This window comes from Pyrgilauda ruficollis, unplaced genomic scaffold, assembly GCF_017590135.1.
Source record: "Pyrgilauda ruficollis isolate IOZ18807 unplaced genomic scaffold, ASM1759013v1 scaffold247, whole genome shotgun sequence".
In the NCBI taxonomy this organism is placed as follows: domain Eukaryota; kingdom Metazoa; phylum Chordata; class Aves; order Passeriformes; family Passeridae; genus Pyrgilauda; species Pyrgilauda ruficollis.
Genome location: NW_024523789.1, coordinates 617,612 through 636,169, shown reverse-complemented (window position 1 = coordinate 636,169; position 18,558 = coordinate 617,612). Strand labels below are relative to the sequence as shown.

The 18,558-nt window shown below is 58.9% G+C and overlaps 1 protein-coding gene across 5 annotated transcripts in view; it reads left to right on the top strand.

Moving 5' to 3' along the window:
- Positions 1-17,746, top strand: part of SOX13 (SRY-box transcription factor 13) — a 35,621-nt gene extending 17,875 nt beyond the window's left edge. For 2 of the 5 annotated variants that reach the window (XM_041470509.1, XM_041470508.1), the window contains exons 2-14: positions 8,540-8,741; positions 9,626-9,722; positions 9,866-9,952; positions 10,335-10,507; positions 10,927-10,995; positions 11,102-11,216; positions 11,307-11,389; positions 11,904-12,063; positions 14,470-14,579; positions 14,683-14,779; positions 14,861-15,004; positions 15,579-15,795; positions 16,447-17,746. In XM_041470509.1, the coding sequence (XP_041326443.1) occupies positions 8,541-8,741; positions 9,626-9,722; positions 9,866-9,952; positions 10,335-10,507; positions 10,927-10,995; positions 11,102-11,216; positions 11,307-11,389; positions 11,904-12,063; positions 14,470-14,579; positions 14,683-14,779; positions 14,861-15,004; positions 15,579-15,795; positions 16,447-16,720 (1,827 nt within the window). In that variant the 5' untranslated portion in view covers position 8,540 and the 3' untranslated portion in view covers positions 16,721-17,746. Of the gene's footprint in view, positions 1-8,539; positions 8,742-9,625; positions 9,723-9,865; positions 9,953-10,334; positions 10,508-10,926; positions 10,996-11,101; positions 11,217-11,306; positions 11,390-11,903; positions 12,064-12,747; positions 12,831-13,343; positions 13,504-14,469; positions 14,580-14,682; positions 14,780-14,860; positions 15,005-15,578; positions 15,796-16,446 lie in introns of all 5 variants that reach the window. The other 3 variants (XM_041470510.1, XM_041470512.1, XM_041470511.1) reach the window with 3 other exon arrangements.
- Positions 17,747-18,558: the final 812 nt, after the last annotated feature.

Below are 18,558 nucleotides of genomic sequence, written 5' to 3'. Positions count from 1 at the left end.
TTCTTCACATCCCCAACTCCACCCATGGGTTTCCCATGGAAGAAGGATTTGGGAAGGGCTTCCCTCCCACTAGGAGCTGTGGGGCAAGAGGGTGAGCCCTGCTTTGGGATTTTTTTTTTTCCCAATAAGGCCAGGAAAAAGAATCAGAAGTCTTGGCCCTCCCTCCCTCAGGCGATAGGAAAAAAATCTGCTTTAAATTCTGCTTAAAATTCTGGTTTTAAAATCTTCTCGAAATTCTGGCTTAAAGTCAGGTTTCAAGCCAAGTCTGGTTTAAAGCCTTGATTAAAATCTTGTTTGCGCTCAGCGCCTCGGCCGAGCCCCCCACCCCCGGCCGTGCCTGGAAACGCTGAGTGACAGAAGTGACACAAAAACGCCACCGAGATCGGCCACCCCGATAAACCCCGCTCTGGGGCCAGGGCAGGGCAGGGAGGGAGCCGTGCCAAGCTCGCCGTGCCAGGCTCGCCGTGCCAACCTCTGGGTGAGTTGTCCCCATCCTCATCCTGGTTTTTATTTTATTTCTCTGCGTTTTGTCACTTTTCGAATTTCATTCCGCCATGGGTGGCTCTATTGGGGAGCGAGGGGATGGCCTGGAGGGGGTTTGGGAGCTGCTCCAGGGATTTCTGTTGGGTGCCAAGGTTCTGGAGCTGCCCCCAGAGCCCCTCTGTGGGTCATGGGGTTGATCCTGCCCCCCTGGGTTTGGGATAAAGCTCAGCACCCGCAGGCCAGGGGGGTTTGGATCCAAAATATCTTTTAAAGTTTAATTTTGATGCAGAAAAAAAAAGGGGAAAAATGGTAAATCCTCATTTTTCAGTGTGCCAGGATTGCCTCTGTTAAAGAGGGAACGTTTTGGGGTTTTTTAGGGTTTTAATGCGGGGGGGTAGGAAGGGCAGAGGAAAAGGGGATTAAAAAAAAAAGCAAAAAAGGTTTTGCTTTTTCATAGATATTTATACCTGTGATTTTCTGGGAAGGAAACTTTGTGCTTTTAGATTCTCCCTGCCCTTAATTTCCCTCTCCTGAGCATCCCCTTCCCCTAAAACCCCATAAAATTCCCTGGACATCGACCCTGCAGAGCCGGAGGTGCTACAAGGAGCCTTTTCCTTAGGGATTTACCTCCTGGAGTGACAGAACCAACCCCAAAGCTCCCAAATTCTGCTCTGGAGGCCAGGAAACGGGAATGACCAGCGCTGGTCCTGGGGCCATCACGTGGCTCGTCCTGGGATTGTTCCCGGGATTGGGGTTGGAAATAATTCCAGCGGAGTTTCCTCCGCTTCCCTGATGAGATCATTCCCGCCTCATAAATCCCGCGGCCAGGAAGTTCCACCTGAGGTTCAGGCGCTTTTTGGTTTTTTGTTTTTTTTTTTTTTTCCCCTCCTATTTCAAACCCTCCCCACAGCAAAAGGAAAAATGTGTTTGGGTCGTGGCTGTGAAGGGGGTGGCCCTGGGCCAGGGAAGGATTCGGCTGTTTCCAGGGATTGGGATTTATTTGGGTAATTATATTCCAGGGATTGGGTTTTGTTTGGGTAATTACGTTCCAGGGATGGCGTTTAATTTGGATAATTATGGACCTCCTGGCTGGGTTTTGTCGCACAGGCTCGTGGGAGGCAGAATCCCTGGATTTGGGGTTGGGAAGGAAGGTCCCAGCTGCTTTTGGGATCCTAAAGGATAAACCCCCTTGGAGTAGTGGGAAAGCAGAGGGAGATGGAAATTCTCCATCCAAAGGGACGCTGGGATGGTCCCAGTGCTCTGGGATGGATCCAACGGATCCTCCTGGCCACAGGGGATGTGTGGGCACGGATCCTGATCCCAGTGATGGATCCTGATCCCAGTGATGTGTGGGCATGGATCCTGATCCCAGTGATGGATCCTGATCCCAGTGATATTTGGGACATAGATCCTGATCCCAGTGATATGTGGGGCACGGATCCTGATCCCAGTGATGGATCCTGATCCCAGTGATGTTTGGGACACAGATCCTGATCCCAGTGATGTGTGGGGCACGGATCCTGATCCCGGTGCCCACAGGGGATGTGTGGGGGTTGACTCATCCTTCCCAGGCTTTGTTGGGGGCTCTGTTTCCCCATTCCTGCCCCCCCAGGTCCTGCTGGACACAGGGAGGACAAGCCCCAAGGGATGGGTTGGGTTTGGCCAAGAGGGACAATCCCATGGGACAAGCAGGAGCTGGTCTGCAGTTTAGTCCTCATCCCATCTCCCGGGACACCAGGATCCCGGGATTTATAGGGGATGGGAAACATCCCTGATGGAGACCATGGAGCATCCCATGGAGCCTCCCAGATCCTCCTCTTCCCCTTGACCCAGGAATTCTCCTTTTCCTCCCTGCCTTGCATTTGAGAGAATTTAGGGATGAATCCCTGTAATTTTCTCTTTTTCCTCAAGTTTTGGAGAGTGGGATTGATTGGATTTGCCCCCAGAACTCTGCAGAAATTCATCAGGGTGATGTGCAGCTCATTAATAACCCTGGGTATGGCCTGGAGGCCTTCGGAAGGGTCAGGCTGGGATTTTTTGGGATAGAATTGGTAAAAACGGTTGTAATTTCTTTAGGATTCAACCTGGAGACCTGGATTGCTCCTTTCCATCTTAAAAGATGGAAAATTTATGCTCTGCACCCCCAAAAAAACCCCAAACATGGCTGTGCTGAGAATTCCAGGCGTGAGGAGGGGACATCCCTCCCTGGGGACACCAGGATGGTCCCTGCAGAGGGGACCTGGTGGAAGGGGGGGGTGGCACGAGCAGAGGGGTGACCCCAACTCCTTCCTGTGCCGAGAGTTTCCGTGATGCTGGCGCTGTCACCAGCACGTCACCGCCGTGCCCTGACCCCGTGGGGGCATTCCCGGATGTTTCCAGAGGCCATTTGTCCTTTGGGGAAGGAGAAATCTCCTTCAGGGAGCTGAGGGTGGGTGGAGGATGGACAAACACCCGCCTGGTTTGGGGGGACAGCGGGAAACCCCAGCTCCTGCTCACCCCAAAGGCCGTGCCGGGATGGAAAGGGGCATTTGGGGTCGGGGAGGTGTCTTTGGGATGGGGATTTTCCATTGGGTATGGCTGGGAAGGACAAACCAGGCAATTCCCATCCTGCTCCTGCTGCCCCTCAGAGCATCCCCCTCCCCAAATCCCTGGTGGCCACCAGAGATCTTCCATCTCAGAACGGATTTTGCAGCTTTTCCGGCACCCCGAGCTCTCTGGGCAGGGGAGCTTTGGGTTTTTCTGCTGCTGAGTGCAGGTGAGGTCGAGATGGGAGAGAAAGCGGCGGCGGCAGAGGATGGGGCTGAGCCCAAATTTGGAGCGTTTCCGCTGCTGCTTTGTGAGACGGCGGGGTGGGGACACAGCCCTGGCAGGGGACACGGGCTCTGAGCAGTGACACGCGGAGCTGTGGCTCTCACGTGCTGCTGGTGCCATTTCTGGGGCTGAAAATGCTCATCCTGCTGCCTTTTGGGGTTAAAAACCAATTTTTCAGAACCAGCAAACCCTGTGGCTCTGATGTGGTGCTGGTGGCATTTCTGGGGCTGAAAACGCTCATCCCGTAGCCTTTTGGGGTTAAAAAGTGAATTTTCAGAACCAGCTAACCTTGGGACACAGCCCTGGCAGGGGACACGGGCTCTGAGCAGTGACACGCGGAGCTGTGGCTCTCACGTGCTGCTGGTGGCATTTCTGGGGCTGAAAACCCTCATCCCGTTGCCTTTTGGGGTCAAAAAATGATTTTTCACAACCAGAAAATTCAGTGGTTCTCACGTGGTGGTGGTGGCATTTCTGAGTCTAAAAACCCTTATCCCGTTGCCTTTTGGGGTTAAAAAATGGTTTTTCAGAACCAGCACCTTGGGGTCACAGCCCTAGCAGGGAACATGGCCTCTGAGCAGTGACACGTGGAGCTGTGGCTGTCACGTGGTGGTGGTGGCATTTCTGAGTCTAAAAACCCTCATCCCGTTGCCTTTTGGGGCTAAAAAAAGGATTTTTCAAGAACCATCAAAACCTGTGGGTCCCACACGGTACTGGTGGCATTTCTGGGGCTGAAAATTCTCATTCCATTGCCTTTGGGGGCTAAAAAATTATTTTTCAGAAACAAAAAACCCTGTGGCTCTGACATGGTGGTGGTGGTGCCATTTCTGGGGTGAAAACGCTCGTCCCGTTGCCTTTTCGGGTTAAAAAAGAATTTTATAGAACCAGCAAACCCTGTGGCTCTGATGTGGTGGTGGTGCCATTTCTGGGGCTGGAAATTTTCATCCAGTTGCCTTTTGGGGTTCAAAAACAATTTTTCCAAGCCATCAAACCCCGGGGTCTTGCATTTCCTCATCCACGTTCTTCCCACTCCCATGGACGGACAGCACATCCCACCTCCCCCCACGGAATTCCCAGGGAATGACCCCAAATCCCGGGATGCTCTGGATCCCCAGGGAAAGGCCAGCAGCCCCATGAACTTCCCCCAGCCAGGGCCATCGGCCACCCCTGGCCATCCCTGCCCGGGCACGGCGGAGCAAACATCCATTCTTTTCTCTTGGAAGACACCCGGGGCGGAAACGCTTGGAAGCGGCCCTGAAAGGACATTCCAAGTCTGGCAGGAAAGCGGCCCCGCTCGTCTGGCAGGAGATGGGCTATTGTCTGTCCCGGTGGCCGGCCGGGATTCCTCAGGTCCTGCCTGGAAGAGGAAAATCTCCGTGTGTGTCTTTATTTTTTCCTCTGCCCTCTCCCAGGGGTGTCGCGGCTGCTGCTCGTGCCGGCGTTGCTCCTCTGGTGTTTCCTCCTTGGATTTTTCCTTGTTTTGCCAGGTTTCCTGGGCTCTGGTGGTGGGATGATTGGGCTCTGTTTTTTTTGGGATGATTGGGAACCACGTTGGGTTCCTGAGGGGAAGAGATGAGGATGGAGAACTTTGGGAGGGAGGAGAGCAAGAACTCCAGCAGCTGGGACAACCTGATGGGCAGGAGAGGGCAGGGTGATCCCGAAAATCTGGGCAGCCAGCTCCCCCAGCCAGCTCGCCAAGGGTCTCTTTGCTGTCCCTGGGGTGGGAATGTCCCCAAACTGAGGGGCAGGATGAGCCCTGAGGCAGGAGTGATGTGACACGGGGTGAGGGATCTTGGTGGCTCTTGGATCCCCAAGGTCCTGCGGTTCTGAGATTTTGGCATTTCCTGGATACCAAACTCCTGCAGTGCCAGGCTCTCAACATCTGAATCCCAAACTCCTGCAGTGCCAGGGTCTCAACATCTGGATCCCAAACTCCTGCAGTGCCAGGCTCTCAACATCTGAATCAAAAACTCCTGCAGTGCCAGGCTCTCAACATCTGAATCCCAAACTCCTGCAGTGCCAGGGTCTTGGTGTCTCTTGGGTCCCAAATCCCTGCTGTGCTGGGATCTCAGCATCTCTTGGATCCCCAAATTCCTGTTGTGTTGGAATCCCATTGCCTCTTGGATCGCCAAACTCCTGCAGTGCTGGGATCTCAGCATCTGTATCCCAAACTCCTGCAGTGCCAGGATCTTGATGTTTCCTGGATCCCAAACTCCTGTAGTGCCGGGATCTCAATGACTCCTGGATTCTCCTGGATCCCAAACTGTGGGATTTTGGCATCTCTTGGATCTCCAAGCTCCTGTAGTGCTGAGATTTTGGCATCTCCTGGATCCCAAACTCCTGCAGTGCCGGGATCTCAACACCTGGATCCCAAACTCCTGCACTGGTGGGATTTTAGCATCTCTCGGATCCCCAAACCGGTGCAGGGTAGGGTGGGGGTTTTCTGGCACCTCATTCCCTTCTCCCAGCCCCTGGAGCTGTTCTGCTCCACACAGCCGGGGCCGATAGGATCAGGCCTGGCTGGCGGGCAGGAAGGGTGGCACGGCCACCGGGAGAATTGCAGGACGTGCCGTTCGCGGGTACGAACCGGGAAACACAAGCTGTCACCATCCCGAAAATCTTGGAGCTGCAGGGCTGGGATTGGGAGGAAAGGTGAAATATGACTTCAGAATTGGAATTTCAGGCCTTTGCTGCTTGTGGGATGAGCCCCCAAAGAGCTGTGAGGGAAGGAACCATCCCATGAGGATTCGGGATCTGTTTCCATCCTCCAGGCTGGCGCTTTCCATCCCGACCCCATTCCCTCCCTTCCTCTCCACCCTGGATTTAACGGGGAACTTTAAAAACCAAGAAGATCCTTTCAGTGCGATTGTTCCGTGCCCATTGTGTGCCCCAGGCAGCCCCGGAGCCCACACCTGAGACCCGCCCGGAATGAGATAACAGCGCGTTTTCCCCTTTTCCCCTTTTTTTTTTTGTTTGCTCGGCAGGGTGGATAACAAACCCTCAAGGAGGCCTCTTTCAAACACGGCCCTATTAAAGCCTGGCCCCATTTTAAGAGTGAACTTCCAGTGGCACCGGGAGGTGAAGCACAATGGGAACGGGACCTGCGGGAGGGCTGGGATGGGATTTTGTCCCTGCCTCAAACCGAAGCCATCGCTCCGTGCCGCGGTGCTGCTCTTGCAGCACGCGAAACCTACAAAATTTGGATTTTTGCATGGAAAAAAAGCCAAAAAAACTGGGAAAATGGCATTTCACGCACACCTGAGGTGCTGTGCTGTGCATTCCTGCCTCAGTTTCCCCACCTATAACATCCCCACAAGGCAAATCCTTGCTGGAGCCGGCACAGCTTCCCACCGGGTCCGGTCCTTCCCGGCAATGGATTTTGGGGGCCGGGTGGCCCCGGCCAAGGTGAGCCGGGGCAGGAAGGGGCGCCGCAGGATGCGGCAGCCCCCGGGCAATGCGGGGCCGGGAGGAAACCCGGCGGGTTTGTTCGGCGGAGGGCGAGGGAACCGAGATTAAAAAAAGGCCCGCTAAGATCAGAAAGGCTGGCGAGCACAGTGCCCTATTGTGGAGCTGTCACACTTCCCTTTACTTTATTGCTTTTGTCCAACACCCCATTGTTCCACTTCCTTTTGTCCCCTATTCACAGCCCTGGCTTTTCATTACCCAGCCGGCCTTGTTGTTTTCATTTCTTTTGTTTGAAGTTCCTGAGAGGAAGGTTTTATTTTCAGCCGTTTGATTAATTCGCAGCTTGAGCCGGGCTTTGTTTGTTATGTAATTGCTGCCCCCAAGCCGGGCGGCCCAGCTCAGCCCTCCCCACCCCACTTTGCACCCCCAAACTGGCTTTAGGGGCTCCTGAGGGGGGTCTGGGAGGTGAGAGGGTGCTGGGTTTGGGGTGGCATCCCCCCGGCAGGTGCTGCCCCCATCGCAGGGCAGTCCCACAACCCAGATCCCAATTCCAGGGTAAATCCCTTCCTCCTTTTCCCATTATTCCCGCTGAAAGGCGAGGACAATGCTTGTTCCCGTTCTTGCTGTGTGGTGTGAGGCTTGGTGGCCACGAAAGGCAAATCCCCGTGGCACGGCCCTGTGGGCACCACCGATCCTGGCACTGGCTCTTGGCAGCCCTGGCACCCGGAACGAGGGGCGGGACACGTTTTTTGGGGACAAACCCCATGGAACGCCAGTGCTTGGGGTCCCCATGGGGTGTTATAACCCATTCTCTATAAATCTCATGGTCACTCCTGCAGTGCCCATCCGGCAGCACTGGGACTGGGATTGGCACCCACAGAGGTTTGTGGGATCAGGGAGAGCCATTCCTGGGGCCAGCCCCTTGTCCTGGCAGGGCCTTGGCAGTGCTGTGCCAGGGGCTCCCAGAGGAGCTGTTCTGGTGGCCAGTTCCAGTCCCAGGTCCATTCCATGCCAGGGGCTCCCAGAGGAGCTGTTCTGGTGGCCAGTTCCAGTCCCAGATCCATTCCATGGCAGGGACTCCCAGAGGAGCTGTTCTGGTGGCCAGTTCCAGTCCCAGGTCCATCCCATGGCAGGGACTCCTGGAGGAGCTGTGCTGCTGGCCAGTCCTGGTCCGAGATCCATTCCATGACGGGGACTCCTGGAGGATCTCTTTTGGTGGCCAGTTCCAGTCCCATCCCATCCCAGGGACTCCCAGAGGAGCCATCCTGGTGGCCAGCCCCAATCCCGGTCCCAGGTCCCCCCCGTGCCGGGGGTTCCTGGAGGAGCCGTTCCGGTGCTGTTCCAGCCATTGTTGGGCAGAGCCAGGATTTCCCCTTCCCGTTGGATCGGGAAACCCGTGGCTGCTGCAATGGCTTTCTAGGCATCCTGGAGCAGTGAGGGACCCCTGGGCTGCTGGTCCCTGTCACCCTGAGCCTGGGCTTGCTGGAGGTGGCATGAAGGTCCCTCAAGCTGTCCCTCAATCCCAATCTCTGGGATCTCTGGGCTGCCTTTAGGAATTCATTCCTCAATCCCGAGGTGTGAAGGGTTGGTTTCCCTGAGGATTGAGCCCCCAAAACCTGGAAAACCAGGAACAAGAGCTCCCAGGGTGTGAAGGGTGGGTTTCTCTGAGGTTTGAGCCCCAAAAATATGAAAAACCGGGAACAAGAGCTCAGCTTTCCCCTTGGCAAACCCCAGGGACGCTGTCCTTGCACCGTGGAGCACGCCAGTGTGGCACCAGGCTGGGAGAGGGGTGCCTATGCCCAGGGGTGCCCGGTGGCCGTGGTGACGTCCCTGCTGTCCCCAGGATGTCCATGAGGAGCCCCGTCTCTCCACCCCCGGAGCTGGATGGAGCGGGCACCATGGTGAACTGCGCCGTCAAGACCGAGGAGAAGAAGGAGGGCGGCCCCGAGACCCCCCCGGGGGCTGCCCCCAGTGCTGAGCCCCGGCCCCACGACCCCCCGGGGCCACCTCCCAGGGATGGCACCGACCCCCAGGGCCTGCCACAGGTGGGTGTGACAAAGGTGGTGCTGCCCCCAGCCCTGCTCCGGACCCTCCATCCCATGGAGGAGGCGGTGGCTGCTCCCCCGTGTGGCTTTTCCTCATCCCGAGGAATTAAAACTGAAATCTCAGGCTCTCCCAAGGTTTTTTTGGCTGCTCTTTTGAGCTCAAAAACCTGGAGAGCTGGGAACAAGAGCTCCCAAGTTGTGAAGGGTTGGTTTCCCTGAGGATTGAGCCCCCAAAACCTGGAAAACCAGGAACAAGAACTCCCAGGGTGTGAAGGGCTGGTTTCCCTGAGGATTGAGCCCCGAAAACCTGGAAAAGCAGAATCAAGAGATCCCAGGGTGTGAAGGGCTGGTTTCCCCAAGGATTGAGCCCCAAAAACCTGGAAAACCAGGAACAAGAGCTCCCAGGGTGTGAAGGGTTGGTTTCCCCAACGATTGAGTTCCAAAAACCTGGAAAAGTGAGAACAAGAGCTCCCAGGGTGTGAAGGGTGGGTTTCTCTGAGGTTTGAGCCCCAAAAATATGAAAAATGGGGAACAAGAGCTCAGCTTTGCCCACGGCAAATCTGGGGCTGCTCTGGGGTCATCCCTGGGCTTTGAGGGCTTCACCTTTGGTGTGGAACCCCCAACGACCCCCTCCAGGTGTTCCCCATCCCTTCAGCCTCCCTTTCCCATTGTCCTGGGGTTTTCCCTCTCCCTGCTCTGCCCTCAGAGGGGAGAGGAGCTCAGGGGACAATGGGAGAAAATTCCAGCATTTCCATGATGCTCTCTGGGTGGGATTCAGGGAATGTGCCTGGCAGAGTGTACTCCAGCTCCCAGCATCCCACCAGATGGAGATGTCCCCTGCTGGGGGTGTCCCTGGTGGTGGCAGTGACATCTGTGTCCCGCAGGAATCCACCGGGGATGTCCCCGAGCCCCGGCGTTCCGCCTTCGAGCCGGCCGGGAGTGGCCAGGAGAAGCTGGACTTCAACAGGAACCTGAAGGAAGGTGGGAAACGATCCCAAGGGACCTCTTGGGATCCCTTCCCTGCCCCTCGGGATTTCCCCAGAGCTGTGGGATGGACTGAGCCGTGCTGCAGAGCCTTGGGATGTGCTCATGTGGTTGTCCCCTGTCCCTGTCCCTGTCCCCAGTGATGCCAACCATCGAGAAGCTGCTGGCCAGTGACTGGAAGGAGCGGCTACTGGGCCGGAACACGGCTGAATCCAAGGAAGTGAAAGGTGGGATCCCCCTCCACCAAGCTCCCTCCTGCCTCGCAGCTGGGAGCACCAAAGCACGAGGGGAGATGTCCACATTTCATTGGGATTTGTCACTTTTTTAATTGTTTATTTTGGAGGTGAGCATCTCTGCTGCCTCTGACTGCACTGTGGGGGGGTTCAGCGTGTGGGGATCTTTCCATTCCTCCCCAAATCTGACATTCCCTGGTCACCCCGTGGTGGCTCTGCTGGCTTTAGGACTTCTCTGCCTCACATTTCCCACCCCAAAGACTTCAATTTCAGAGGAAATAGGAATTATACCCTTAAACAAAGCCACCTCCATCCTACCTTGACCCTCTCCCCCTCCCCACGCCCTGACCCTGATCCAGTCGGATTTTCCCCCCAGGAACCCAGGAGAGCCTGGCGGAGAAGGAGCTGCAGCTGCTGGTGATGATCAACCAGCTGTCCACGCTGCGGGACCAGCTGCTGACGGCGCACTCGGAGCAGAAGAACATGGCCACCATGCTCTTCGAGAAGCAGCAGCAGCAGATGGAGCTGGCACGGCAGCAGCAGGAGCAGGTGGGGACCGTCACCCCTCCACGATCCCTTTGGGATGGCGGGACCATGAGTGGCTTTGGGGTCCTGTTTTGTGTCCCCATCCCAAAGCCCTCGGAGCTGGGAGGAGCACGGGTGGATGGAGATGGGGTTGAGCCGCCCACGATGAACAAACCACCCCAGGTGCCTCCTGCCTGTGCTCACCTGCTCCTTGGTCACCTCTCCCAAGGGCAGGGGTGACACCGCTGTCACACCTGGGGTGTGACACACAGCCCTTGTGTCCCTCGAGGTGGCTCAGGGCAGCTCAGCCCCTCCTCCTGCCCTTCCCATCGCCCTGGGGACCCCCTGCCACCCTTTTCCTGTGGTGCTGGCCGGGTTCTGCCAGGCTGGAGGCCAGCCCAGCACTGTCCTTGATGTCACCAACGCCGCTGTCCCCTCCCCAGATCGCCAAGCAGCAGCAGCAGCTCATCCAGCAGCAGCACAAGATCAACCTCCTCCAGCAGCAGATCCAGGTAAAGGCAGGGGACACCTCTGTCCCTGTGACCGCAGCCTCCCGCTGTCCTGCTGTCCCCAGCCAGGGGTGGCACAGCGTTGATCTGGTGTCCCTGTCCCCTCCAGCAGGTCAACATGCCCTACGTGATGATCCCCGCCTTCACCCCCGGCCACCAGCCCCTGCCGGTCAGCCCCGAGTCCCAGCTGGCACTGCCCATCCAGCCCATCCCCTGCAAACCGGGTGAGTTGGGGCTGTCCCAGCCCTGCGGGGTGGCCTTGTCCCCCAGCCGTGTCCCTGTTGTCCCCAAGCGCTGTCCCTCTGCTCCCGCAGTGGATTACCCGGTGCAGCTCCTGCACAGCCCCCCTCCTGCCACGCTGAAGAGACCCGAGGGCCCGGGCCACCTCCAGATGCAGGTACGGCCCCAAAAACCCCAAAAACCCAGGCACAGCCCCAAAAACCCTGGGACAGCCCCAAAAACCCTGGGACAGCCTCCAAAAACCCTAAAAACCCTGGTACAGCCCCCCAAATCCTGGTACAGCCTCCAAAAGCTCAGGTACAGCCCCAAAACCCCAGACACAGCCCCAAAAACCCCAAAACCCCTGGTACAGCCCCCAGAAACCCTGGCACAGCTCCAAAAACCCTGGGACAGCCCCCCCAAACCCTGGTACAGCCCCACAAACCCTGGTAAAGACCCAAAACCCTCCCAAACCCTGGTATGGCTCCAAAAACCCCCTTCAACCCTTGATACAGCCCTCAAAATGCCCTTCAACCCCTTTCAGAGCCAAAAAACCCCCCTTAAACCCCTGGTACAGCTCCAAAAACCCTCTTCAAATTCTGGTACAGCCCCAAAAACCCTGGTACAGCCCCAAACCCTGGGCTGGAGCTTTGGTGTCAGCTCCTCACCCCCCACCCCTCCCTCCTCCTCAGGAGACCTCGCAGCCGCTGAACCTGACGGCCAAACCCAAAGGTCCCGAGCTGCCCAGCGCCTCCAGTTCGCCCAGTTTGAAGATGAGCGGCTGCCAGGCGCTGCCACCGAGCCACGGCGCCAGCAGGGAGCTGCAGAGCAGCCCCTCCAACCTCCCGCTGGGTGGGGACACAAGTGACGTCACTGTGATGAACAAACCACCCCAGGTGCCTCCTGCCTGTGCTCACCTGCTCCTTGGTCACCTCTCCCAAGGGCAGGGGTGACACCGCTGTCACACCTGGGGTGTGACACACAGCCCTTGTGTCCCTCGAGGTGGCTCAGGGCAGCTCAGCCCCTCCTCCTGCCCTTCCCATCGCCCTGGGGACCCCCTGCCACCCTTTTCCTGTGGTGCTGGCCGGGTTCTGCCAGGCTGGAGGCCAGCCCAGCGCTGTCCTTGATGTCACCAACGCCGCTGTCCCCTCCCCAGATCGCCAAGCAGCAGCAGCAGCTCATCCAGCAGCAGCACAAGATCAACCTCCTCCAGCAGCAGATCCAGGTAAAGGCAGGGGACACCTCTGTCCCTGTGACTGCAGCCCCCCGCTGTCCTGCTGTCCCCAGCCAGGGGTGGCACAGCGTTGATCTGGTGTCCCTGTCCCCTCCAGCAGGTCAACATGCCCTACGTGATGATCCCCGCCTTCACCCCCGGCCACCAGCCCCTGCCGGTCAGCCCCGAGTCCCAGCTGGCACTGCCCATCCAGCCCATCCCCTGCAAACCGGGTGAGTTGGGGCTGTCCCAGCCCTGCGGGGTGGCCTTGTCCCCCAGCCGTGTCCCTGTTGTCCCCAAGCGCTGTCCCTCTGCTCCCGCAGTGGATTACCCGGTGCAGCTCCTGCACAGCCCCCCTCCTGCCACGCTGAAGAGACCCGCGGGCCCGGGCCACCTCCAGATGCAGGTACGGCCCCAAAAACCCCAAAAACCCAGGCACAGCCCCAAAAACCCTGGGACAGCCCCAAAAACCCTGGGACAGCCCCAAAAACCCTAAAAACCCTGGTACAACCCCCAAAATCCTGGTACAGCCTCCAAAAGCTCAGGTACAGCCCCAAAACCCCAGACACAGCCCCAAAAACCCCAAAACCCCTGGTACAGCCCCCAGAAACCCTGGCACAGCTCCAAAAACCCTGGGACAGCCCCCCCAAACCCTGGTACAGCCCCACAAACCCTGGTAAAGACCCAAAACCCTCCCAAACCCTGGTATGGCTCCAAAAACCCCCTTCAACCCTTGGTACAGCCCTCAAAATGCCCTTCAACCCCTTTCAGAGCCAAAAAACCCCCCTTAAACCCCTGGTACAGCTCCAAAATCCCTCTTCAAATTCTGGTACAGCCCCAAAAACCCTGGTACAGCCCCAAACCCTGGGCTGGAGCTCTGGGGTCAGCTCCTCACCCCCCACCCCTCCCTCCTCCTCAGGAGACCTCGCAGCCGCTGAACCTGACGGCCAAACCCAAAGGTCCCGAGCTGCCCAGCGCCTCCAGTTCGCCCAGTTTGAAGATGAGCGGCTGCCAGGCGCTGCCACCGAGCCACGGCGCCAGCAGGGAGCTGCAGAGCAGCCCCTCCAACCTCCCGCTGGGTGGGGACACAAGTGACGTCACTGTCACCCTGGGCTGTGCCGCCGCCCGGGGCGCAGCTGGGATGGTCGGGGGGGGGGCCAGTGGGGTGGGGGGCAGCGGGGTGGCCACTGGCACTGAGGGGTGCCCACAGGCGTGGGTTGAGTGGTCAGTGGGGTGACCACTGGCACTGATGGGTGCTCACGGGGTGGGTGTGTGAGTGGTCAGCAGAGTGACCACTGGCACTGACGGGTGCCCATGGGCGTGGGTTGAGTGGTCAGTGAGGTGACCACTGGCATTGATGAATGCCCATGGGGTGGGTGTTGTGAGTGGTCAGTGGGATGACCACTGGCATTGAGAGGTACCCATAAGGAGGGGTACTGTAGGAGGTCAGCAGGGTGACCACTGGCACTGATGGGTGCTCACGGGGTGGGTGTGTGAGTGGTCAGCAGAGTGACCACTGGCACTGATGAGTACCCATGAGGGTGGGTGCTGTGAGTGCTCAGCAGTGGTCAGTGGGGTGACCAATGGCACAGATGGGTGTCCATAAGGGTGGGTGTGTGGGTGGTCAGTGAGGTGACCACTGGCACTGATGGGCACCTTTAGGGATCAGTGCTGTGGGGGGTCAGCAGTGGTCAGTGGAGTGCCCACTAGCACTGATGAGTTCCCATGGGGGTGGATGTTGTGAGTGGTCAGTGGGATGACCACTGGCACTGACAGGTACTCTGGGGACTCTGGGGTGGCCACTGGCACTGATGAATGCCCATGGGGTGGGTGTGTGAATGGTCAGCGGGGTCACTGCTGGCACTGACAGGTACTCTGGGGGGTCAGTGGGGTGGCCGCTGGCATTGACGGGTGCCCCTGGGGGTGGGTACCCTGGGGGGGTCAGTGGGGTGGCTGCTGGCACTGAAGGATGCCTCTGGGGGTGGGTACTCTGGGGGGGTCAGTGGGGTGGCCGCTGGCACTGACGGGTGCCCGTGTCCTGCCAGGATTCCTGGGAGAGGGCGATGCCATCACCAAAGCCATCCACGACGCGCGGCAGCTGCTGCACGGCCACGGCGCCGCCATGGAGGGGTCACTGAGCAGCCCCTACCGCAAGGTGAGCGTCACTCTGTGCTGTCACCGTCCCCTCTGCCACCCCAGGTCACCAGCCACAGCTGTCCCCGGGCTGGGGGCTGGCTCCTGACCCCGCTGTCCCACAGGAGCCCGTCGGGATTGACTCCTCCCCGGTGAAGGAGCGGATGGAGGAGAACCCCGGCCACCGGCTGGACGAGGCTCTGCTGAGCTGCGAGATGGACGGTGAGGGTGGCCAGGGCACGGTGGTGACCCCAGAGTGGCTCTGTCCCCTGGCTCCTGCCCTCATCCCGCGTGTCCCGGCAGGCTCCCGGCACTTCCCAGAGTCCAGGAACAACAACCACATCAAGCGGCCCATGAACGCCTTCATGGTGTGGGCCAAGGACGAGCGCAGGAAGATCCTGCAGGCCTTCCCAGACATGCACAACTCCAGCATCAGCAAGATCCTGGGTGAGATCCCGGGGCAGGAGCCCCTCTGCAGCCTCTGGAGAGATGGGAACGACCTCCTGGGGCAGGATTCCCTCTGCTTCCCCCCAAAAATCCTGGGGCAGGAGCCCTTCTACAGCCCCTGGAGGGATGGGAATGAGACCTGGGGATGGGGATCCCCTCTGCATCGCCTGGAGGGGTGGGAACAAGATCTGGAGACAGGGGATCCACTCTTAATTGCCACAGAGGGACCTCCCTGACCTGGGGAAGGTTAGGGAATGAGGGGATGAATCCTGGGAGGAAAAGTCAGGGAATGGGGGGATGAATCCAGGAGGGAAGGTCAGGGAATGAAGGGATGAATCCCTGGAAATGCCCAGAGAAATTCAGGGAAGCTGTTCCCGATATTCCAGCAGAAGCAGCTGCGGCACATGTCTCCCACCAGCACTGCCATAAATCCAGGCACCATTCCCACAACCAACGCCATTAATTAACATCATTAATTAATCAACCAACAGCACCAATCAAGCTCGGGATGGGTTCACCCCGATCTCCTGGCTCAGGCAGGCTGTGAGGACGCTCTCCTCCTTTCCCCACGCAGGATCCCGCTGGAAATCCATGTCCAACCAGGAGAAGCAGCCCTACTACGAGGAGCAGGCGCGGCTGAGCCGGCAGCACCTGGAGAAGTACCCGGACTACAAATACAAACCGCGGCCCAAGCGCACCTGCATCGTGGAGGGCAAGCGGCTGCGCGTGGGCGAGTACAAGGCGCTGATGAGGAACCGGCGCCAGGACGCCAGGCAGGGATACTTGATAGGGTAATTGATAAGGGGATTGATAAGGGGGGTTGGTAATGGGGTTGATAAAGGGGGAATGGATAAGGGGTGGGGGATTGGTAAGGGAGATTGATAAGGAGGATTGGTACAGGGGGATTGATAAGGGGGGATTGGTAAAGGGGATTGGTATGAGGGGATTCATAAAGGGGATTGGTAAGGGGGAATTGGTAGTGGGGATTGGTTGGGGGATTGGCAATGAAGGATAAATAAGGGGGATTGATAAGGGGGGATTGGTATGGGGGGGTTGGTAAGGGGAATTGATAAGAGAGGATTGGTTAGGGGGATTGGTAATGGGTACGGGGGGATTGGTAAAGGGGATTGGTAAGGGGGATTTGATATGGGGGATAGGTAAGCGGGATTGATAAGGGGGGATTGATAAGGGACCCCCTGTGTGCCCTGCCCCGCGGGCTCAGAGGGGTGGTGCTGGTGTGGGGCTCACCTGGTGACATGGGTGGGACCCCATCTGGTGCCCATGGGGTTGGTGCCCACCTGATGTCGATGAGGTGCGTGCCCACCTGGTGCCCATGGGGTTGATGCCCACCTGCCCCTCTCATAATTCCCCCCTCGGGGTGGCTGAGGACAGCCCCCTGAGCCCTGTCTGCCCCTCTGAGTGCCCACCCCCGTGTCCCCCAGGCCGCAGGGCAGCCAGGTGCCCCCCAGCTCCTCGGACGTGCTGTACCCGCGGCCGGTGGGCGTGCAGCTGCCCCCGCCCCTCCTGGAGCATTACCTGCCCCGCGGCGTGGACCCCACCATGCCCGTCATCGTCAACACCCGCAGCCTCAAGGACGGCGACGCCGGGGACGACGGGCACTCGGTGCCCGAGGGGGACATGTACCGCTACAGCGAGGACGAGGACTCGGAGGGCGAGGACAAGAGTGACGGCGAGCTGGTGGTGCTGACGGACTGAGGGGACAGGGGACAGCGGAGGGGGTGGCAGGGCTGGCTGCCACCTCCGGGAGGGCACCGCATGTCCTGGTGGGATGGCACTCTGCCACGGGGGAGCTGCCCACCTGTAGAAGGGTCCCACGAGGGTGGGCACCTGGGATTTTGGGTGGCACGGACTGGCTTGGCCTTGCTTTGGTGGCACGTGGAGCCGAGGCCAGCGAGCCTGGAGATTTGGTGACGCTGTGGCTGCTGTGTTGTCACCCCTGAGGGGACTTGAGGCTGCGGGGAACCTCCAGAGCATCTCCAGCCCTGCGGCACTGCGGGTCCTGGAGAGCCTCACCTGCTGGGCACAGGGTGGGGACACAGGATAAGGACTCAGACTGGGGACACAGGACAGGGACACACTCGTCCCTCCTCTATCCTGGCGTGACCTCCCCTCCGCGCTTCCCGCTCGCTCTTTGGTGCCTGCCAGCGAATTCCCCCCGAGCCAATTTTAGCTCCAGCCTGGCCCCGGCCAAGGGCTCCTCGGGGCCCTTTGTGCTGCCGGCAGCTCTGGCCCACTTTGGGAATAAAGCGGGGGCTGTTCCTGCCCTGCCAGCCCCGCTCGGGGGGGGGACATGCCCGCCTGTGCCCGGGCACCTGGCCCTGCAGCCCGGGCTGCACCTGAGCCCTGCGGGGTGAGGGGAGGGAAAGGAGCGGCTGAGGGGAAAGGAATTGTGAGAAAAAAAGAGCGCGGTGTGGTGAGAGCCTGCTCCAGGGGCTGGGGTGTGGCTGGGCATGGGTGAGATTTAGGGGTGGCCAGGTGGGTGTGCCATGTCCAGGTGTGTGGCAGTGCCCAGGTGTGCATGTGTGGGGTCCAGGTGAGTGTGCAGTGTCCCTCCGTGTGGCAGTGCCCAGGTGTGTGCCATGCCCAGGTGTGTGTGTGTGCCAGTGTCCAGGCGAGTGGCAGTGCCCAGGTGTGTGTGCAATGCCCAAGTGAGTGCAGTGTCCCTCTGTGTGGCAGCATGCAGGTGTGTGCCATGTCCAGCTGTGTTCAGTGCCCAGGTGTGTGTGTTTACCATGCCCAGGTGTGTGTGTGCCATGTCCAGGTGTGTGTGTGCCATGCCCGGGTGTGTGTGTTTACCATGCCCAGGTGTGTGTGTTTACCATGCCCAGGTGTGTGTGTGTGTGTGTGTGTGTGTGTGTGTGTGTGTGTGTGTGTGTGTGTGTGTGTGTGTGTGTGTGTGTGTGTGTGTGTGTGTGTGTGTGTGTGTGTGTGTGTGTGTGTGTGTGTGTGTGTGTGTGTGTGTGTGTGTGTGTGTGTGTGTGTGTGTGTGTGTGTGTGTGTGTGTGTGTGTGTGTGTGTGTGTGTGTGTGTGTGTGTGTGTGTGTGTGTGTGTGTGTGTGTGTGTGTGTGTGTGTGTGTGTGTGTGTGTGTGTGTGTGTGCCATGTTCAAGTGTGTGTGCCATGCCCAGGTGTGTGTGTGTGTGTGTGTGTGTGTGTGCCATGCCCAGGTGTGTGTGCCATGTCCAGGTGTGTGTGCCATGCCCAGGTGTGTGCCCTGTCCCCCTGTGCCCAGCCGCTCTCTCCCCGGCCGTGTCCCCGCTGTCCCTCTGTGCGCGGGGCTCCGGCACCTCCGTGTGGCACAGCCGGGAACAGCCCCGAGCCTGGGACAGCGCGGGGACAGCGCCAGCGCTGGGGACACTGCAGGGACTGTCACTGTGCTGGGGACAGCGCGGGGACAGCGCCAGCGCTGGGGACACTGCAGGGACTGTCACTGTGCTGGGGACAGCGACAGCGCTGGGGACACTGCAGGGACTGTCACTGTGCTGGGGACACCACGGGAGCCGTGGCCACCTGGGCTCGAGGCTGCACAAAGT